The following is a 23,478-nucleotide window of genomic DNA, read 5'->3' on the forward strand; positions in this document are numbered from 1 at the left end:
ACACTTCATCTCAAGCCTACTGCGTTGTCGTGCTTGGCTCCAAATCCCACACTGCTTTAGATCTGCTTCCTTGAGGGCGGGAAGATCTACAGGGAATAAACAATGAAGCAGGCAATTTTGTCAAGCATTTGCAGTAGCAAAACACAGAGCTGACAAAAGAGACTTATGCCTTTTGTTCAGTAGAATTAATGATCAAGTTGTATGCAAAAAAAAAAAAAGGTCAGATTTAGGAGAAATGATAAAATATAGTACCAAACATTAAAAACTTTTTCTTTGTTTACTATTGATATTAATAGCCATTGTTTATGGTTCAGTCTCCAGCAGGGATGGACCTGCAGTTTCTCTATTATCTATTTTTATGAAGTGCTTGCATTTTTAAAATTATCTGTTGAATAAGTAGAGTTCTCTGTGTTCGTAAGCCTGGATATACTCAACAGTTCAGGAACATTTTCCTCCCCATCCTGAGTCAGTATTTCAAGTCACACACATATACCCATCTACACATTGAGGTTGAGTATCCCTTATCCAAAATTCTTAGTACCAGAAGTGTTTCAGATTTTGGATTTTGTAACACTTGCGTTATATACTTAATGGTTGATTGTTCCTAATCTGTAAATCCGAGATCTGAAATACTCCAATGGGCATTTCATGTGTTTTGTTGGCATTCAGAAAGTTTCAAACTTTGGAACATTTTGAACTTTGGACTTTTAGATTAGATATATTCAGTGTGCCTTGCTTAACAATGGGGATGCATTCTGAGAAGTGCATCATTAGGCAGTTTAGTCTGTGAGCAAACATAGAGTGTGCCTATGCAAACCTTGGTAGTATAGAGTACTATACACCAAGGCTATATGGTGTAGCCTATTGCTCCTAGGCTACAAACCTGTACAGCGTGCTGTTGTATTGAGTATGGCAGGCAGTTATAACACAATGCTAAGTGCTTGTATATCTAAATATAGAAAAGATACAGTCAAAATTAGGTATTATAATCTTATGGGACCACCATGGGATGTGCTATTTGTCATTGACTGAAACGTTGTACGTAGCACTTGACTGGTGTGTGTGTGTGTATGAGACAAGGTGATTGCATCGTGTAAACATTAAAATTGTTGGATAGATTATGTTCCTTCTCTGTCATCACTTTCTTGGAAGGTAAGATAGAAGAGGTTCAGTCCTCTGTAACTCTATGAGAATTTGGTTTGAATTCAACAGGAATTTTTCATTTGGGCGAAGATTGTGTGAGTAAAAACATTATGTAGAGAGAGGACCAAAAAAGCTATGGAGAATTGTAGTATGCAGTGGCAAAGTTACTCAAATTATCATCTTTGAATCCTTGTAATCAAATGCTGAGGGAAGTCAAGGCTCTGGGTAACCTAGTGTTTGCTGTCTTAGAACATTTTAGTGAAAATAAGGAATTTAATGGTGTTAGTTTCTTGCTTCTAACTGTGCTGGGGAGCTTAGGAAGAAAAGATCATGAGCCCAGGACTTCTAACTTAACACAGATATTGTTGACCTGTGCCACTACTCAGCTGAAGCTTTAGGAGCCACTGCATGGTGCCAGCATCTCTCTCTGTTTTCCCATTTGTGAGAATGGCATAGTTCATATAGGGGCTGCTCTCTCAGCCTGGGTCCTAGCTTAAACAAGACCTGGAGCGGAGCCACAACCAACATTCAGTATGAACCACTGTGGTGTTAGAGATGATTTTTACTGGAACACGAATGATAGTGTGTTATGAAGTGCTTTTAGAAAATGCCCACATAGTGCCCTAGAATAGGGTCCATTATGTTGATAGGCCTTCTCCTTAATAACTTTCAAAGCATTGATTATGGCCTTGTGTGAGTCTGCATGACTATTCATAAAGCTGCTATCATAAATGATTCCCAGTGCTACATTGTATATATTTTAAACAATTTGTCCATTTAGGAGCTGCATGATCTTAGTGTAGTTTTTGAACTGCTCTGTGGCTTAGTTTCTTCATCTGTAACACAGTAATAATACTATTGCCTACCTCAATGAATGGAATATGTAATACCCTCAAAGCAATATCTGACATGTAGTTTATTATCTTCATTAAGTTTATCTACATGTATTGAACAGGCACTCTCCATATTCCAGTTCCTGAGCAGTTCCTTATAAAGATGAAGAAGAACACATGGGTTCAAGTGTTCTTGGACCTCATAGATCTATGAAGAGAGATACGTTAAACAAATGATTAGTTATGAAGAGGTGTTGTGCCATGAGAGTGCCCATCAGGGGGCCTGACCTAATTTGGAGGGTCAAGAATGGATGGCTCTGAAGGAATGACATTTAAGGACTAAAAGATCAGTAGGTGTGGCCAAGATGAAGGTAAGGTTGGGAGAACAGTTACCCAGGTAAAGGAAGGATGTATTCAAGGACCCTGAGGTGGAAAGGTGCTTAGCACAGCAGAGTACTGAGAGAAGGCCAGAGGGGCAAGGCAGAATGAAATCAGGAAGGGGCCTTGGAACCCTGTGGCAGAGGAGGAGCACACTGGCCTTTGAGGGGGCATATTTGGCTCAGGGCCATTGTTGTGTGGCAGTGAGCAAACACTTACCTTCTTCAGACCTCAGTTTCTTCATCTCTAAAATGATTTTTTTCAGTTACAAAATTCCCATTCTAAGATTTTTCTTGCTGTTTCTTTTTCCTTGTTTCAAAGAGCCAGTGTGCCGTGCCAAAAGTTGTTTCTAATGAAATCTAATTGTTTAGAGAGAACTAAGAGGAACAGCAAAGAGTAGGAAATACAAGCTTTTGTCAGGTCTGTTGGTTAACCTGACTTTTACACTGTAAAATATGGGGTCATGATGGCTGACCCTGGGACAGCTGCAGTCTAGGATGACATTTAATTTTGCTTGAGGATGGCATCATATTGAAACCTGTGAGAGGAAGGCTGGTGTTTAGGTTTATGGTTCCTGCCACTCTTTCCCTGCTCATAGGAGCAGGAGGTATTTTCATTTTTTTTTCTGTTGTTTTGTTTATCTTCTCCGACTGCATGGTGGGATAATCTGAGCATTTATAGAAAACTGGAGCTCCCCAGTGGGCCTATGCGTTAACCCCTCCTGAAGTGAATGGAGCAGGCAGTCTCAGAGGAACTTAGATATTCTTTCCCTTTTTCTTTCTTTTTTATTTTTCATTTATATATATATATATATATATATATATATATAGGCAGGTGCGGTGGCTCATGCCTATAATGCCAGCACTTTGGGAGGCTGAGGCAGGTGGATCACCTGAAATCAGGAGTTTGAGACCAGCCTGGCTAACATGACAAAATCCCGTCTCTACTAAAAATGCAAAAAATCAGCTGGGCATGGTGGCAGGTGCCTGTAGCCCCTGCTACTCGGGAGGCTGAGGCAGGAGAATCGCTTGAATCCGAGAGGCAGAGGTTGCAGTGAGCTGAGATCACGCCACTGCATACTAGTCTGGGTGACAGAGTCAGACCCTGTCTCAAAAAAAATCAAAAACAATTATTTTTTTCCAGCATATTTGAATCCTAGAGCAAACAGGAAGTTTTAAAAATATTATCTAAAATTGGTAGATATTTCTGTATTTTATAACTCCACTGGCCCTAATCATGAATTTCTGAGTTAGGCCAAACAGCATTTTTGTTGTGTGTCCCCTTGTATACAGTGATTGCGGCAACACCAGCATCGGAATAGTTACTACCCTGTTGAGTAAATATGCCATCGGTCACAGACGCAAATAATCATCCACACTTTGTGCTGTGTTTCTCAGTGGGATCTTTTTTAGAAAGGTGAGGCTTGTGAGAAATGGGTGAGTCCACATTGGAATAGGCTTGCTCTAAGACAGATGCCCACCCTCATTCTCAGTTCCAGTCTATCCGCTCCCCCTACCACACTGCCCTTAGGTAAGTGCTGTGCTGGACACCACCCTGTTCAGCCTTTGATCCAGTCTGGATTGCCTTGAGTGTGTCTCTGGCCTTTGATTTTCTCCTCAGATAACTGCTATGGAGTTACCAGCAGATGCCTGAGATCATGGACTATGCGTGCAGGATCATCTGGCCGGGGTCTTCCAACTGATACACACATACCCCCATGCAAGTGTAAGAAATCAAACATGTATCTCAGTCCTGGGCCCAGTACAAACACATTCCTCCATATATCTCAGTCCTGGGCCCAGTACAAACACATTCCTCCATTTGTCTCAACTTCCTGGGCCCAGTACAAACATTCCTCCATTTGTCTCAACTTTAGAAAAACACCACCTGGAGAGTCCCCGATAAGGTCACAACCGTTTGTGGAGTGGTTTTACTGAAAGCACGGAAACCAATAAAAAAAAAAAACTGCTAAATGTATAACTTAAAATGTTAACCAATTGTAATGCTGCAACCCAAAGAATTCCCTTGTTTCTCTGTAACCTTACATATCCTGTTTACATCGGGCTATAAAAAGCGAGCGCATGCATCGTTCGGGGCCCTCTTGTATGCTGTGGAGCAGAGGGACCAAGTTCGAACTTGCAGTAAAGATCCTTGCCGCTTGGCTTTGACTCTGGACTCTGGTGGTCTTCTTCGGGGAATAAACGGTCTGGGCATAACACAAGCTTTATAAAGACAGTTACAAGGACAGTTCTTTTCTATATCCCAACTCTCAAACATACTTTTTCCTAAAGTTCATCTGCCTGAGAGCCGGCCTGCAGTCTGCAGGGTCTCCTGTCTCCTCTCCTTCACAGAGAGGGGCAGACAGTTGGTCTTGCCGCCATCTATCTTTGATCGCGCATGCGTCTCTGAGCTCACTGTTGTACTCTGCCCTGTGGTAGAAGACCTCTGGCATGCCAAATGGGGAATTGATGCAAAATACTGGCTCTCGTAAAGCTGGAAAAGGGAATGAATGGAGTAGCTGGATAACAAGACTTTTTATTGCAACTTAGGTGGCTCCTTTTTTTTTTTCACTTTTGACAAAATTAAAGGAGTACCCAAGTGATGTCAGCTGATACACAGTGATGGCTTCTGACCAGTGTGCATTTAGGCACGTAACTCAGAAAGAGTTCACAAGAATTAAGAGACATTACTGCAACAAAACCCCTCAAATCCCATTTAGTTTTTAATGTGAAGGCTCTTTTTTTTTTTTTTTTTGAAAAAAGAAAAATATAATTAAAATGACACAGAAACATGCCTTACTTCAGCAATGTGTAACATACATTCATAAAATAATTTTTAAAAGCTTCACCCATCTGATTAGGAGATACATTTCCAATAAAAATTACTTTTTTCTTTAATAATTACCAGTGTTATAGTACATGTGTAGCTTTGATCAGTTATAAACTGAAAATAAGTATAATAGCCAAACTAGAGGTTTTTTTAAACTTACAGTCTTGTCATAGGAAGTGTTTTTTAAAAATTAAACTTCAATTAATATGCATATTTTTGTTAAAGAGGATTATGGTACAGTGATAACTAAAAGAGTTTCAGGCATAAAATTATCTTACATTCAGATAAAATTCTGTAGGGAGTGGAATAGAAATAATATAAATTTAAAGGGAATAAGGAATGCTACAAAATGTTAAAGGAGAGCCTTTTCTTTTATTTGTTAAGTGGATGATGGAGTTATCAAATGACCATAGTATTTAGAGATACGTGTTTTATTTCTAAATGTCAATATTTAATCCACAAAATGTATAGCTTCTACAGTTATTTAAACTTATGATGAGAAATTTTGTGTGCACTTAAAATTGTGTGAGAGGGCACATAGTTTTTCAAAATTCTATCTACTGCTAGTTTATGAAGAATGCTGATTTGTAATCCTACAGTGATTTCTGAATGTGGCTTTGCGCTAGAATTGCTTTGAGGTACTTATCAAAAATACAGATTTCTGGGCTCCCATTTAGATTTATGAATCAGAATTTCTGGTGACAGTGTAGAGATGGACAGTATCTTTAGCAGGATTCTCTGATTCCTAGTGATTTTGGTGCAACCAATCCTGAGACCAGTGTTTGGCTCCCCTGTATCCACTTGCTTCTTGCTCCAGGCCTGAAGCCCCTGCTTTGTCCGCCTGGGAAGGACTCTTGAAGTGGACAGGAGCCATGGGGCCAAAAGTACTTGTTGTTGTGAACCCTGGAATGGGACCTAGGAGAAATGCTGTTTTGTTCACATTTAAGGGAGCATCACATTCTCTCTTTAATCCAGCTTTTGTTGTCTTATCCTAAAATGTGACATTTTAAAACTCTTGTTTAAGAACTTGCAGTTCTTTGTTACATTTTTCTGCACTAGTATTAGTATTGGCCCACGATCTGCTTAAGATTACTCAAAAACATTGATTTCAAAATATTTGACTGCTAAAATTTGAGTCTGTTAAAATTCAGAAGCAGTCCATGATTTCTAGCCAGCTTTCTGGATCTTTTAATGATAAAATATTCCTTCAACATATGAGATGTGGCTGTTGTTAGATAATATGCAGTCGTCTGAAAGGTTTGTCTTAATGGACTAAATTTGCTACACATTACAGGGGGTGCATTGTCTTTCTGTATTCCTTCTTTATGTGAGAGATTTGTCACCGTTTCCTGTGTCTCAACAAGATAAATGAACTAATTTAAAATATTTTCCATGCCTCATCTGTCCACTCCACAAGCTGTCAATGGGCTTGGATTGGAAGCTTGCATGCCAGCAGTCCTGAGCCAGGAGTACTGTTATTTTGGAAAAAAAGAAAAAGGAAAAAAAAAGAAAGCCGTTTCCATAGCAGCTTGGAACTCCTTTGCAAGTGTGCTTTCACATTTTTGTAGAATCTGGTAAGAAAGCCGGTATTTTGTCCAGCTTTCTTAAAGCACTTTTGCCTGACTTAAATGAAATCATTACTTTTTAAAAATTGAAGTGGTGGGGGAAAATTTTCAAGAATTGAGAAAAAAAATCGAGATGAGTTAAAAACCAAAACAGGAAGGAAAAAGAAAAATATTGGAGCTGCTAACATTTGGAATTATAAAAACCAAAATTGGAAAGTGTCATGTTTCCTAGGTAAATGTTTCTAATTTACCATGTTTTATTTTGTGGGTTGAATAGTGTAAAAAAAGCAAATTGTAGAATCTTCACAGGTTTCTTCTTCTTATTTTTTGCAGTCACTTGAAGTCATCATATGTTCCTCCATAGCACATTTAAGGAAAAATTATATACAGAGCGTCATAGTGGCACACAACTTTGAGGCATTTTCATCTTCTTTTGCAGCAGGATCGAGTTCTTCACAGTATTGACTTAGTGGTATTTGTAGGGAGGCAGAGCAAAGGAAATAATAAGTTGGAAAGCATTTTTACTGTTTCTGAGATAGTATAGACGGGTTCCTTTTGGATTTTCTGAGTTTTTCTGCTTAATACATTTTAATGAGTCTTTGGGGGAAGTCCTAACTTCACTTCACTGCTTATCGCTGCAGCCCGCTCACATGACACAATACTCTTGTGAGGTATAATATGAAAATCATCTCTGGTTAAAAGTGGATTTTGGCTTTTAGCCTAACACCGAGCAAATAACCTTTCCAGTCCAAGTTAAATGTTCCCATAAGCTCCTTAAAACCAAATTTTCCTTGTTAAAAAGGAGTCACTGCATATAATTCCCAAAGGGTGGGGTTATGGAAGCACTTTAAATTAGACTTAAAGAACAACAACAAAAAAGGAAAAAAAAAAACAAAAACCAAAAACCAAAAAACAAAACCTTGTCGTATTTTGCTGGCTGGGTCTTTCTTTTGCTCAGATTTGGTGGATGTTACTTTGCTAGATTTGGCATGAGAGGTCAGAGTTCTCATGAGGGATTTCGAATGACCATCAGCTGGGTTCCATTCCTAAGCTTGAACTGTGGCTTAAAGCAGAATGCAGCTGCCTGCCTACCCATGCCAGTGCATCTTCCCTGGGGAACCACTGCAGAATCCCCCAAGCCTTATCTTTGTGCTTGATTGTGACCTTGTTGCTGTCCAATGCTTGAAACCCCTAGCCCTTCCAGCTCCCTCATTACACAGGACCAGGCTTTCTGTGGTTTCCTCAGTAGGTCAGCCTTAAGGTAGATGAAAATTTGATAGATGCACTTATAACCTCTTCAGAGCTTCCTGTTGGAACTTGACAAGCAGATTCTTTCTCCTAAATATTTTAACACACAGCCTTTAAAATGACATTTACCTCTTCTAGGACCATTTTTGACAGTAGCTTGTAGTAGATTTATTTTTATTTTATTTGAAAACATCATTTGGGGTTTTCTAGAAAAAAATAAAATATTTATCTCCACAGCTTGTTATCAGCAGGGAAGATAGGCATTCTTGGAGGGATGAGAGATTTATTGGTAGGAAGATTCAAGAAGCTATTTTGTGATAAAGGATTTCTTTGCACTTTTTCCTCTAGTCAAGTAAATTGCTTGTGGGTTCTTGCTAAAAAAAACAAAATAATAATAATAATCCCTCTGGTGCTACTTTTAATTTGGTCAGGTTTAAAATGTTTTCAGAAGGGTTAAGCTTCCTTTTCATTAGTGCCTGATGTGGTCAAATGAAGGAATGAGTTTGGAATGGACTGCTTGTGTTTATAATTGACCTCCCCATAGAAGATTCAGAATTGCAGAATAGTCAAAACCATAACACTATTTCTACGTGTCTATTAGATGGTGGTGTCTCCTCCTTCCCTCAACAGGTATCGTTTTCTAGGCATATTTATCTTTGACTCACATTGTAAGAATATATGTTGCCTGTGATTTGTCCAGTGTGTCCAGCCGTCACTTTCAAAAATAGGTACACACCAGAATATCAATCCATTGTTACAATTCTCGTATGTGACTACTGAGAACTGTACTTTTCTTGCAAGGGGAAGAATGAATTGAATATCCTATTCATGTCCATTATGTAAGTTTGCAAGTGAAACTATTAATACTGGTGGAGCATGGAAGCATTTTATGGGCAGGTGGGCCATGTTGTGAAAACACCATTATAAAGCCTAAAATTTGAGGAAAAACCCCCAAAACCTGCATTGCTTGGGGACTCTATTTTTAATCTGATCTTCTGTTGAGTTCATGAATACTTCAAATGAACCTGACCAGGTGACTCTTTCTTTCGAGGCTCTCGAATGGTTTTCAGTGGAAACTTCTTTTGTCACTGTCATATGAATGGCTTTAAGCCAGTACAAGTCCAGAGTGGAGGTCTGAATTCACTTGGGAGAGAGGTGAAAACCATGTGGAAGATTTTGGCAAACTGGGTAAGCATAGGCAATAAAAGAAAAAAAAAGATTTCGACAAACATTACACAAGTCTAGTAATAGAATACAGTAATTTTTCCACTCTGCTACTATAGAATTTTTTTTCACTAAAACACTTTATACTTAAAATCATTTAAACAAAGAGTTTTTTCCTCTAGGAAATGGCAGAAATACGCATTCCCTATACTTTAAGAAATATATTTGGGCACAGATGTCTAGTTTCTTATCTTTTGTTAAGAGTTAGATAGATATGTGATTTTAGTGAATGTATTTATAAAAAATAATTTACTAAAGATGGCTACAAAAACAAAATACTTCAAAGTCCTGGCTGAAAACCCTGAATCTGACAAGTGTTTTTTTTATTCTCTCCGCAAAAATAAATCTGAGAAACATAGACTGAGAATATTGAGTTAAGCCTTGGCCATCACACTTGCCATGAAAATGGGAAGCAAGGGCTGAAGAACGAACACATCAGCCTGAGACTGGGAAGACATGGGCAGGAAAAGTCACATGGTGCTGAGGCAGGCCTGACCAGGGAACCTGGTAGAGATTAGGTCGAGAAGAAGGGAGAAGAGTTGGTGATGCTTGTCCTGAGACAGGTCTCAGACCCTGGGCTCAGCACATGCTTCTCTGTACTGTTTCCTGAAGTGTTATTCGTTTAACATCACTTACTTTTTGTCCTTTTTTCATATATACCCCTGATAACTGGGGTGATCTGATTTTTTTTTTTTTTTTTGTCCCATGTGGATCTTATACCCAAGCTCTTTTTGCCTTTTGCATTGGCAAACTGAAAAGAACTGATGTAGTATTACATTCTGCTGTTTCTTTTTTCTTCTTCTTCTTCATTTTTAAAAGAAAATAGTAGGAATGACTGTGTTTGTGATGCCTTTTTTTTGTTTAGAGAGCACTTCTGTATCCATTATTCCATTGATGACCACAGTAATCCTCTAAAGTACAGTTGTGGAACCTGAGGCTCAGAGGGACATGGTAACTGGCATCTTAGTGGGAGAGCTGGGATTCCCACGCACTCTCCTTTACTCTGCCAGGTGGGGGTGAGGGTATTGAGTTAGCCTGAAAATCTGCTTTGATGGCAGTGAGCGTTATCATGAACCTCAAGTGTTACCGTTATTACAAAAAACTAGAGGCCTTGAACTCTTCTTTCTCTGTCCTCATTTTGCATTAATCTGACCAGGGTTGTTTGGATAGGATTCCAGAGAAAGATGTTTCTCTTCATAATTTATCATTGAAAACTACCACTTTGGCCTCACAGTTGAAGCACTAAAATATACATGTACTTACACTTAGAAACACTTTGTCTTTCACTGCCGTGAAGCTTGCTGGGCATTTCTTCCATGGGCTTCCTATTGATCCATAGGCACCTGTAGAGAAACGGAGGTATAGGAATTCAGGATGGACTGGGTAATCTTCGTCTTTCAAAAAAGTCCTGGAGATTATAGAAGACCACACTTTAGTTTTATGATTGCCAGTGAGCCAGAGCATAAGCGGTACATGTCTTTTAGAGTATGAACGTGTTCTTGCACACATCTGCTTGGGTAATTGACTGTTCTGTTTGAAGAGACCTCATAGAAATGGAATTTTTAAATATTGAGGAAATTCCGTTAAGGAATAGAGGGAGAGGCCGGGCGCGGTGGCTCAAGCCTGTAATCCCAGCACTTTGGGAGGCCGAGACGGGCGGATCACGAGGTCAGGAGATCGAGACCATCCTGGCTAACACGGTGAAACCCCGTCTCTACTAAAAAATACAAAAAACTAGCCGGGCGAGGTGGCGGGTGCCTGTAGTCCCAGCTACTCGGGAGGCTGAGGCAGGAGAATGGCGTGAACCCGGGAGGTGGAGCTTGCAGTGAGCTGAGATCCGGCCACTGCACTCTAGCCTGGGCGACAGAGCGAGACTCCGTCTCAAAAAAAAAAAAAAAGAAATAGAGGGAGAATGGAAAGTGCATTATAAAAGTCATGCCAAGAATAAGTAAAGTGTGGCCTAGCATGCACAAAATATTTACTTTTAATTGAAATGAACTTTTAAAAGTTAATGTTCTCACTCTTTGGCTAAAGAGTTAATTGCTGGGCTTGTCCAATATCTGTTTGGAGTCAGTCATCCAATTTTTCATGACAGAAAAAAAACATTGTAGGTAATGTAGATGGAGTGGTGTTACTTCCATGAAGACAGTGTGCATGTTTGCATTTACCTTACTCCTCTGTTATGGCCACCCCTCTTTTGAGGATCTGTTAATGACTAACAAGAAACACAGGAAAATGAAGGGTAGAGCATTGTGTTGTTGATTCATTGTGAGAGTGAATCTGCCAGTTCTGAGTCTGAAACAATATGACAAATAAAATAGCTCTAAAGATAATCAGGGTTTATGCTCCACCTTTTTTCATTATTATTATAAAAATAGTAAAATAACAACACGAAAAAAGAGAAAGGAAAGCTCAAGCTTCCCCTAATTACACCATGATGTTCTTCAGTTTTGCTTATTCATTTTATCTCTGCTCACATATGTACATGTTTATTGTTACTGTATTCATGTAACTTATAATCCACGCTTCTCATTTGGCATTGGATGGTCAGCATTTTTGATTGTTCTTCATCTGGGTTTTTTTGTGTTTGTGTCTTGGACTCCTTTGGCAGTTTTTGGTAAAGCGTGTGGACCTCTTCTCAGAAAAATACTTTTAAGTATTTAAAATACACAGGATTACAGCGGAAACAATTATATTGAAGTACGGTTATTAAAATATTACAAAAATTAATTTGTACTGCAGCAATCAATGCATTAAGTAAGAAGATGTACTTAGTTGTATAATGTCTAAGTAATTATAAGCATAAATATTTTGAAAACATCTGTGGATCTGAAGGTAGAGGGGGGAGGGAAGTTGAGGAATTTCATGCCCCATGACTGGTATTATCTAGGTGAAGGAAGAGGCACGACTGTCTTTAGAATGTGAGGACTTTAGTTCTAATTGAAGAGAAGTAATGTTTTAAAACAGATTTATTGAAGGATAAGGGCACAGCATTATTTACCTTTTACTGTGTATCAGGTACTGTACTAAACCTCTTATGTATGCTATTTTTTTAAGGGCAGCTTCATGAGGAATAGGTGCTGTTACCATCTTTACCTATCCAGTGAAGCAACTAAGCTTGGAGAAGTGACCCATTGTTCTAATCACAAATAGATCATTGCAAAAATATTGACCATTTACTTGTCCTCAAAGGAAGTCAGCCCGGATAATCTAGAAGCAGTATCCTGATGAGTAATACGGTGCAAAGCCATCTGGTGGCAGGGTTAGGGTTCAGGCTTTAACAGAGCCTGTTTTACTACCTGTTGTCCATTCCTTAAGTTGGGAAAGGTAAAAGGAATTTCTGAGTGACCTTAAGGGCCACTTAAGATTGGAAACCCCACATTTATCTCATCAGAAGACAAATCCACAAACTCCTGCTGCATGATTTTTCTCCTGTAGCAACCATCTCAGATCCTTAACGTAGAGGAAGGGGGTGGTTGGGGGCTACAGGAGAAGGGATGGGCTCTGGACTGGACAGCCTGTGTCCTTACAGAGGAACCATATACTGAGTTAACTCTTCTCACGGCCGCAGTTGTCTCCCCTGAAAAGGTGCTTCCTCTGAAAGGTCACCCGGGACATGTCTGCGCTGCATTGACTTTATAGCTTTTCATCACTGCTTCCTCAGTTTTATTTGGAGACACAGTGTGTGGGTATTTCAACTCAATCATAAATTTCCTCAATATGGGCTGCTGATAGCATAATTGAAAGACAAGAGGCAAAGAGGTTGTGGCAGGTCACAGACAGAACAATTCATGGTTGACAGTTTCTAATAAGGGTCAGATGCACTCGGGGGCCTTGGGATAGCTTCTAGTGTTCAGAAAAGGAAGAATACCCCAGCATAGCAGCTTGTGTAGTTATCAAAGAAAAATGATGAGATCTTTTTATTGTTCCTTTTCCCAACCACTGTAACCAAGATAAGTATATATAGCAGGAATGTCTACAAAGGTTCATCTAAACTGTTAAAAAATGCCTAGGGGAAGTTGAACAGGATGAAGGTGCTTGAAACTCACTTGTGGGACACAATTTCTTTATTGCACATCCATGAATCAGAGATATCTTTACTGTTCCACCCCGGTCCTCATAAATGAATGTATTTCAATAAATATACATGAAACAGAGATTTAAGGAACTATACACTCCTCTCTGAAAAAATGTCAGCAAACCACAACTGCAACCTTTCATGCTGTTGGATATTTGCAGTGCCCAAGAACACATATTGCTAAGGATAATTAGTTCTTATCTTTGATGTATCCTGTTGTTGTTGTTGTTGTTGTTTTTTCTCAGATACCTTTAGGCCTTCAGGTCCAAGGCCAGAAATAAATAGAAAATGTGTACTAGTCTTTGCTTCCGTAATGCCAGTAGCAAATCATACCTGATATTCATAATAAATACAGATTTTTTTTTTTTTTTTGCTTGTTCTTGGAGCAATAGAGAGCTTGTAAGCCAGGCTTCCTAAATTGTGCCATATGGGAAAATTGTGTGTCCTTTAATTTAGCGAATGTGAATTCAATCATTAAAATATTATGGTTTCCAACATGAATTCAGAAAGATCTAAAACTAGGTAAGTTGAATAGAGTTAAGAAATTCTTCTAAGTAATAAGTAATTAAACCAATCTGGGTAGATTTTTATAGGGTAGAGAGCATATACATCAGTGACTCTAGCAGGGTACAGTTGTATCAGAAAGGACAGAGTGACTTTTGTTAACCAAATAATTCGGTAATTCTGAGTTCAGCTAATAAATGCTTTATCCAATGAGAGTAAGGATTTCTGTAAACAGTAATTTCAAATAATGAAATTTCCTTTAGGAAATAGATGCTCTTTAATAGGAACATAAAAAGAAATAAAAATGCAAATACAGAAGTACTTAGATAACACCTATTTTGTGGTTTAGGAGGCTTTCTTTCCCCACCCGTCAGCTGAAAGATGTTTAGTGGCACTTAATAAGTATTCAGAATAAAGCTCTCTATATGCTATCATTGTGTGCCCCTTTTGCCCTTTAAATTTGAAATAAAGGATAGAACCCAAACAGGCTATGAGAGAAGTAAAAATGGTAAGTGATCGATTTTTTTCAACATACATAACATTGCTTATTTTGTGATTCATCAGCAAATGCTGCTGTATGCTATCAGCGAAGTGCTTCTTTCAACTTGAGATTGTTTTGTTGCCTTTAATATTTAATTTCTTTGTAAATGCTGCTTTTATGTGTGCGTTTTCTGCACAGCACAGGTAGTTAAGTGCAGAGGGGAAGCACTATTTTCTGCTAAGAGGGCTCTAGGGAAAGGGCCAGAGAAAAGCATCCAGGCCAGTCTCTGGATGCTTTTCCCTTGCTCTAGGGAAAGCATCCAGAGACTGGCCTGTTTCACCCACAACCTTCTCACCCATTCACTTCTGTCTGTTTGGGCCATGTTAATTTTGCAGTTTCGGTGACTTACCCTTATTCCTGTGCCAGGCTAGAGTTCCCAACCAGGTCTGTCTGAATTCACAGACAGACAACTAGGAAGTACTACATACTCCCTATTTGGGAGACTAGAGGAGTATGGCAATTGGTCGAGGTACTCCCCAGATACTTAGCTTGTATACTGTGACAGGTGCCTTTAATAAAAAGGCAGGTTAGAATTTGTCCCACTCTAAAGGAGCAAAAGATGGGCAAAGAGACATGCCTGACCAACAGGGATTTCCAGCTAAAGATGATGCTGATTTTCTGGGTTGTCTGGTCTGTAGAATTGCTTGATTGCCTGAGGCTTAACCCAGAGCCACTCAGAGAATTGTAATAAAATGGTAGTCCTAATTGCCACCTAAAAATTAGCTGCTACTAATAAGCGATAGTGAGTCTCTCACCTGGGCAAGTGAAGCTTGTGCCAGAGTACAGTCCAAGGCCTTTCAGTATCCCACCTTTTCAGCCTGCCATCCCTTGGCTGTGCTCATACTTCCTGACTCTGTTTTGCTCATGTTTTTTTTTTTTCCTTCTGAGCTTTGTTACTTCCATCTAGAATGTTTTTCCTCCATCTTCATCCCACTCCTACATGCAGTGGCTGAAGCCAGCTAGTCCTTCAGGGTAAGCTCACAGTCTACCTCTTCTTTATGGCTTTCTTAGTCCTTTAAAACCCTGCTGGGTAGCTTCTGTGAGCCATGAGGCAGGCCCTGGGTCCCTGCGGCTGCAGACTCAGCCCGCGTGCAGCATGTCTGCCAGTAACCCTCCAGTGCAGCAGCTGACCTGGTGCCAACGCACTGCACACAGCATCTAAACTCCAAGAAATTAATTACAGAAAACTTTGAGAGAAACCCTGTTTTTGCTTTATTATGAGTTCTTGGGAGCCATCAGGATACTCATCCAGCTGTGTCTGGTCTCGGTGACTCTTGGCCTTCAGTTCAGAGTGGTACACAGGCGAGCTGCCTGTACTCTCCTGCCACATCATGGGCTCCTCCATGACCTGAGTCATCAAAGTAGAGTCATACCTGCTTCCTTGTCCTGTATTTAGTGCCCCTCAGGTAGCTGTCATGAAGTTCATCCTCTCCCGCCCCTCTTCTATATCTGCTCAGTAGAATGGTTTGAGGGCTGGGTGGGGGTAGGTAACCCAGTGAGGCTCACATGCTGCTTCGCCTTGCCCTGCCAGTCCGTTCGTCTCTTAAATCTGTCAGTACTTTATCTTTCCTATTGTGATTATGGTTGTAAAACTTTTGTTATAGCTATTTTTTATACCAAATCAAGCTTCTTAAATACAAGGATTGTGTATCTTTTTCATTTTTCTACCTTTGCATTTTGCAAAATGATCGTACATGGAAGATATTTAGTAAGTATTGAAATGGCTGAAAGAGTGAGATAATACATTATATGCATTAAGGGAACAGTCATATAGTTAGTGGCTGTTTATGTGTACAGTCAGTGTTCTGCTACTTGGCTTAAAAGGTGCTTCCGAAAGGATTCATACTTGATCTTCCTTGTGATGTATCTGTTGATCCAAAATAAAACAAAATATGACTGTGCTGTTGGCGTAGTACTTTTCACAAGTCATTTGTTAATTTGTCGGTTTGTGTCTGAACTGCCTTGGCCTTTCAAGTTCTAGAATTCTTTTGTGATTTTTATTTAACATTTTCTCAGTGCCAACAGTGACTCATTAGCCTTATTGTGAATACATGTAACCTTATATCTGATCCCTGGCCAACTCTGTCCATTTTTTTAGCTCTGTCTCTTGGCCCAACTGAGCTCATCCCACTGGCCTTTCCCTGCTACTTGACTTTTCTTAGCTTTCTCACCTTTTGCAGGGTGAATCTTACCAAACAAAAAGCCTTGAGATAAATGACTTCTTATACCTTATTTATGATAAGGATTTAATTCAACACTCTTGGCATTATGAGCCATTTATTTTAATGCTCTGAACTCGGAGTGCATAAGAAATAACTTTTTTTGGGAAGAGAGACAGAGGACTTATCATGTTATGACCAGTTGCCCAAGTAAACAAGATTTGTTTTATCATATCATTCATATGTGGATGAGGCTGCATATTAATTGCTGCCTCTCACAAAACAGCCCAAACCCTGTGGTGTCAGTGCACTGGGGACCTTGCTTTTCAATATCCTCCATTTCCTTCCTTCCCCAGCCACTCTTTAGCTGACTAGATAAATTGATTTCTCTTTATTAATCTACTCTCTCTTCTCCTTCTGAATCTCACTCTCAAATGGCAGTTGTTCCATTCTGCATTTCATTGTGGCTAGACTATCCTCCTTACTGTAGAACTCAGACTTCCCCCAGTGCTAGCCAGTATTGACACATGAGTGATTGACTTAACGAATACTAATGAGCAGAACGTAAGTCTTACAGGTAGGGTTAAAAATCAAAGGATTCTATTATGAATCCTGTATTTAAGGACTTGGAACAAACTGAAGGTTTTAGTCTCAATCCTTTGACTTGCCTGCAGCAATAGTGATGTCTGTTGAGCCAAACATTGTTGCCTGTTTGAGCTGGGAATGTTAACTTGCTGTGTGGTACTTAGAAAAAGTGTCTTTAGGGGGCAAAAGGAAAAAGAAATTAGCTAATGTATCATTATCATTAGCCTGTGACTTGATCACAAAACAACAATTAAAAAGCATTCACACCTGTTTTGGAATTACCTGCCTATTTGTGTAAGAAAAAAGAATCATAAAACTGGCAAAAAAACAACAAAATAATGTCAGAAATCATATCAATAGGAACAAGGGGAAGGAGATGTGCTTTGAACCTCCAACTCCTTCACAGCTCATCATTTCTTGATGCCCTTTGCCAAGCTGGATGCTGAAGGAAATCTAATGATACACAAAGCCTCATTGCCAGATACTTCATTACTTCTGCAATCCATTAGTAGCCTTAATGGCCTATGCCACTGGAATAAGTATGGAAATCCAGTCCCCCAAGAAAGTACAGTGCTCTATAAATCACACTGGCCTGAGGATTCTCTCAGCCCTTGACACTGAAGAATAGGTGAAAAAAAATCATTGCACTTCTTTAACTCCCTTATACTAGAAGCTGTCAGCATGAGTGACACCTTTTCACTTTTTAACCCTGTAACCTCATGGTTCTCAAAGTGTAAGCTGTGGATCAGCAGCATCAGTATCACTGGAAACTTGTTAAAAATGCAAATTCAGTGGCCCCACCCAGATGTACTAGAACCTTGGGGCAGAACAGAGCCACTTCTCTTCTTGACATCAGCCTTGCCAGAACTGTCCTGTCAGAGATACCCACTAACAGCTTTTGGCTGGGCGAGCAGCTCCCTGGAATCCAGTGCTCTCTAACCTTCTTTCATTCCCCTCCCTACAGAACATACACTTTTCAATTTTCAGTTTTTTCAATTTTATTTTTTAATTTTATTATTTTATTTTTCAATTTTTATTTTTAATATATATTTTTATACAGAAACTCCATTTATCTTGAGTTTGGGGTTGATTCAAGGTTTTTTTTCTACTTCCCTCTCTAGCCTTGACTCTCAGATGAGACAGGAGCTCTGCCCTGGCATATTATTTACTTTGGTTTTCTAGTAATTCTCATGGCTTTATTCTGAAGGCAAAATCAAGGCTGGGCGTGATGGCTCATGCCTGTAATCCCAACACTTTGGAAGGCCGAAGCAGGCAAATTGTTTGAGCTCAGGATTTTGAAATCCAGCCTGGGCAGCATGGCAAAACCCTGTCTCTAATATAAAATTTACAAAGAATTGTCAGTTTCTCAGTAGGCTAGGGATAGAGAAAACGTTAACTAGCTCACCTATCCTACAGCAGTGTTTACCAAATCTTAGTATGCATAAAGATTTTTTTTTTTCCTTTTCTTGAGATAGAATCTCACTCTGTCACACAGACTGGAGTGCAGTGCTGTGATGTCAGCTCACTGCAACCTCTGCCTCCTGGCTTCAAGTGATTCTCCTGCCTCAGCCGCCCGAGTAGCTGGGATTACAGGTGCTCACCACAATGCCTGGCTAATTTTTGTATTTTTAGTAGAGACAGGGTTTTGCCATGTTGGCCAGGCTGATCTTGAACTCCTGACCTCAGGTGATCCACCTGCCTCAGCCTCCCAAAGTACTGGGATTATAGGTGATTATGAGCCACCACTCCCAGCCTAAAGATCTTTAGAAACATCATGTTAAAAACATTCTGAGTGGCACTGTTTTTAAAATTTAAAAATTACCTCATGTTGACCCAGGGTTTCTACTTCTTTTAATTATGGATTCTTCCTTTTTTTTTTTTTTTTTTTTTTCCTTTTTTCTTGTTTTTCTTTTTTTATTATGGATACCTGGTTTGGGGTGGCTCTGAGGCTTTGAGGCTGAGAATTATTCTTATTCCTTTGGTATCCTTTGCCTAAAGGATATTCTTTGCCAAACACTTATTTTGCATTAGTTCTTATCTTCTTTGGTTTCTCTGTTGGTTTAATTCCACCTGTTTCCCATGATCTAGGAATTCCATAAATTTTCTGGTCCTCTGATGGCACTGTCTCTTATTTGTCAGTGCTGTTTTGGCTTCATCCTTTTTCCTACATAGTTATGTAGGGGTTGGGCCTGGATAGATGGTAGCAGGGATTGAGTGTACCACCTTGATCCAGTTTGTCTTTGCTTTTCTTAAAGCTTTCTTCCGTCTATTGTCCCCAGGCATGATTCATTCATTGTACCATGCCTGTTCATATTATTCTAGTGCCAGGCAGCAGTTTGTTCACTTCTTTCATAGCACGTATTTCCTTGTAACATTCTTAAGTGCACATAGATGTCTTAAACCTACTAGATTCCGTTCTGTAGCCCAGGTATCTGTAGGCATCAAATTCCAGAGATTTTTCTGCCAGGGTGGGAAAAAAACCATTTTAGCAACAAGCAAATGAAAACGGGGGTCTGAAATACTATGGTAACTGTCTTACAGGATGCATTCACAACGGCTCCCCTCATAGGTTTTATGGGGTTCTCTGTCTCTGCAAGAACCTATGTGATGTTTAAGTCTCCTCAACTCTGAATAAACATCTTGCAAAGCATTGAGTTGTAATAGTTTACTGTTAGGTTGACTTTCTAAGGAAACTGTGGTTCTGTCCTTAGAAGTCACCACTTCTGGTCCTCCTGGAATAGGGCAGGTCCCTCCTTAGATTCCAAGGATTGAATCCTCTCTGGGCTTAAGTGTAATCTGTCTTGTTACTCCTTTGGTGAGGAAGTTAATGGTGATGGAGGTTGGGAGATACCAATGCTTTAATTAGCTAAGTCACAACATTGTCCTACTCTTAAAAGATCTTATTTAATTAGGAAAATAAGACATAATTTCACCTTTTATATACCTGTCAATATCTTAACTTATTCAAACACTGACCTCTATGTTATATAATTAGACTCTTAAAAGATTGAAAACACCTAGGGCTCCTAATAGGAGTTTTTGCTTTTGTATCTGCCATCACATTTCAAGTAATTGGAACTGACAAAAAGATACCAAAATACTAAAAATTACAAACAATGTAATGAAACTGATAGCATGGATTTCTAAGAGATACCATGATAGAATATTAAATCATGCTTTTAGGCAGATTATGATGTCTTTTTAGTTTTATGGTTCTCTCTGTCCGTGTATTTGTGTGTATATATACATGTGTGTGATTTTTTATTTTTATTTTATTTATTTATTTATTTTATTTTCATTGAGATAGAGTCTTTCTCTGTCGCCCAGGCTGAGTGCAGTGGCACGATCTCCCCTCACGGCAAGCTCCGCCTCCTGGGTTCACGCCATTCTCCTGCCTCAGCCTCCCGAGTAGCTGGGACTACTTGGTAGCATCCGCCTCCCGAGTAGCACCCGCCACCACGCCTGGCTAATTTCTTTTTTTTTTTTGTTTTGTATTTTTAGTAGAGATGGCGTTTCACCGTGTTAGCCAGGATGGTCTCGATCTCCCAACCTCGTGATCTGCCTGCCTTGGCCTCCCAAAGTGCTGGGATTACAAGCATGCGCCACCGCGCCCAGCTGTGTGTGATTTTTTAATCAGCTAAGCTGTATCCTCAATCTCCACTTAAAAATGCTTGATTATACATCGAATCTCGATGTATAAGGAAATCACATAAGTACTTAACGTGTAGGGTCCTTATGGGTACTAGTGAGAAGTAACACTTAGACCATAAAGGGCCTTTTATAAGCTTTGCTCTTCCACCTAATGCTTTTCCTTTTTTTTTGGAATGACTTGGAGATAAAGAGAAACCTTTAATTATATGAAGGATATTAAGTGCAGTGGTGGTGACATGAGATTCATGTTGTAAAGAATCACTCTGGCAGCTTTGGGGAAGACAAATGGAGATAGAATGAAATAAAGGATGGAGATACACGTTGGGAATCCATTACGATGCTGGGCAAGACACCATGGACGGAGGCAGTGGCAGTTGGTATGGATGGTAGGGAGAGATCAGGGTAAGATTAAGAGACAGAATCTAAAAGATTAAGTCACTGATCAGATGTGAGGACATGAAGAGTTAGTAGTTAAATGCACATTGGTTCTTGCAAGTCTCTGATAAAATATTAGTTTTCAAAAGGGTTTGAGTTTAAGTACCTTTATTGTCCCAGGAAAGAAAATCTACCTATAAAAGAAGAGCACCAACATTTGATCAGATTTCAGACCTTTTTTACTCTTTGGAATGAAAATTTGAGCTTTTGATCATTGTTTCTTCTGCTTTCCAGAGCTGACCCTGTGTTTTTCTACAACTAGTTTTTCCTAAGCCTCAAGTATTAGTTCACAACTTACATTTAGTGAAGCTGTTTTTCTCTATCTCTCATAACAAATGTACTGATAATGTTTAGGGCTAATTGTATGCAATTTACTTTTTGAATTGTGGTAATCATTATTGCTGTTTTTATTTTCATCTTCTCTTGTGCAGGCATCATCAGCTATAGATATTCAACCAAATTATGCCCTTTGGGGTGATTTTCAGTTTTCTCACTTTGGGAGACGTACTTTTTTTGTCAGTCATGAAGAATTCAGATTTGGATTATTAAACACTAGTTTCCACATTGGACCATTTAACACTTTACATTTCCTTGTCTTTGGAAAACCTAACTTGCCCCTATGCTGTTTGGGTGTTTTTGAAGACCACATCTAATTTATGAAAGAATGACCTGTCCTCCAAACCCATATTGCACTTCTTGTTGCACAGAAAGACCTGCAATACAGGAGGGTAAAACAGAAGTAGCTTCAGCATTCATGGATTATCTATAGGAGCACTTCTGGGGTCTTTTCCTGAGCTCTGTGCCTATGGGAATATGAAGTAGGCAGAAGTGTTTGGCTTTCCTTGCTACAAGAAATAGTTAAACATATGTCTGGTAGTCTGTGACCATAGCAGTGTGCTTCTTTTAAAGTAAGTAGATTACATTGCCACAGATGCTCTCACCACTAGGGCCCCTGGAGGGTCAGGACTTCTTGATGTAATCAGTTTTTTCTTTTTTTTTTTCTTTTCTAGTAGCTATTGTTCTGTAAATTGTGGGAACTGACTGGGTTACAGAACATGAATTGATGTTCTTCTCTGTTTTAACCTTCCAGAAATGCATCTTCTGCAGACACCGGGTTAAGAGGGTCTCTGGAGCCTGCATCCAGTGTTCCTACGGTCGCTGCCCAGCCTCCTTCCATGTCACTTGTGCCCATGCTGCTGGGGTACTGATGGAGCCTGACGATTGGCCTTATGTGGTGAACATTACATGCTTTCGACATAAGGTCAACCCCAATGTGGTAAGACGTGCCCTCCCTTCCTCAGTGCTAGGACCGCGTCTGGATTTTCTCCTGTTTTAGACTACCTCCCAGACATAACGTGCTTTATTCTGTAATATTACTCATTGTTGACATGTCTAGACTGTGAGTTCCTCGAGGGCGGGGATTGCACACTATTATTTACTGGTGTTTGCCTAGGACCTGTCAAGTGTCTGGTGCACACTAGACACAATAAATCTGTATGAGTTGAATGAGTGAATGAACAGATGAATGCAGAAAACTCTTCATGCCTGTTCTGGTGTTGGATCTGTACACAGGGCTGCTGAGTTTGGTTGTACACATTGTGCACTGCCCATATCCAGGATGAGAGTGAAATCATTTCTGCGAGGGGATCACCACCTGAGATTATGTAGTGAACAGTCTATGAAACTGTACACTGTGGTCTTGGGATGTTATTTTATCTCTTTTAGAAGAAACAAAGAGCAGCAGCATAGTAAAGGAAGAGGTAGGATAGCCAGGAGCTATTGGGACTTTGCTGCCTGAGATGGCATATGTGAGGGACAGCCTGGGGCTCTGGAAGGAGTGAGGATAGTCTCATGGAAAAAAATAGGAAAGTAGAGGAGAAATATAGAGAACAACTTTTTTTGAGCTTATTTCTGGGAAAAGTGTTTGCAACCAAATAACATGAATTCAGCCATATTTCCGTTGACCTGTCCTTGGAGAATGAAATCTTTCCTCTGGTTTAAACACTTAGAAATATGCCAGTGTAGGGATAGTTGATATGTCTTTGTTAGCTTTCCAGTTCACCATAATTGTTTTTGGCTACCAAATAGGAGGCTAAAGCATTGTCTAGATGCTCAGCTCTGCTAACATGCCGCACTTTGTTTTCCCTGAGAGACTAGGCCACAGGCTATTAGCAGCCTAACATGCTTGTCCTATGTCCCTAATAACCTCTTGTGAGCAGCCTGCCAAGTCATCAGCATTGGCTTGTGGAGTCACACACAACAAATCTCCCAGCTCTTTGTAATGCTTTCAGCAATTTCCATTGAC

At 39.7% G+C, this 23,478-nt stretch overlaps 1 protein-coding gene across 10 annotated transcripts in view; it reads left to right on the plus strand.

Annotated features, from left to right (window-relative positions):
* Nucleotides 1-23,478, plus strand: part of KDM4C (lysine demethylase 4C) — a 412,099-nt gene that overhangs the window by 323,164 nt on the left and 65,457 nt on the right. For all 10 annotated transcript variants that reach the window (XR_004443468.1, XR_004443467.1, XR_004443469.1 and 7 more), the window contains one exon: nt 22,264-22,449. Coding sequence is in view for 7 of the 10 variants with exons in the window: in XM_033237310.1 (XP_033093201.1) it covers nt 22,264-22,449 (186 nt within the window). In the remaining 3 variants the exon portion in view is untranslated. The remainder of the gene's footprint in view (nt 1-22,263; nt 22,450-23,478) is intronic.

The sequence above is a fragment of the Trachypithecus francoisi genome, unplaced genomic scaffold (assembly GCF_009764315.1).
Source record: "Trachypithecus francoisi isolate TF-2019V2 unplaced genomic scaffold, Tfra_2.0 Lachesis_group16, whole genome shotgun sequence".
Lineage (NCBI taxonomy): Eukaryota > Metazoa > Chordata > Mammalia > Primates > Cercopithecidae > Trachypithecus > Trachypithecus francoisi.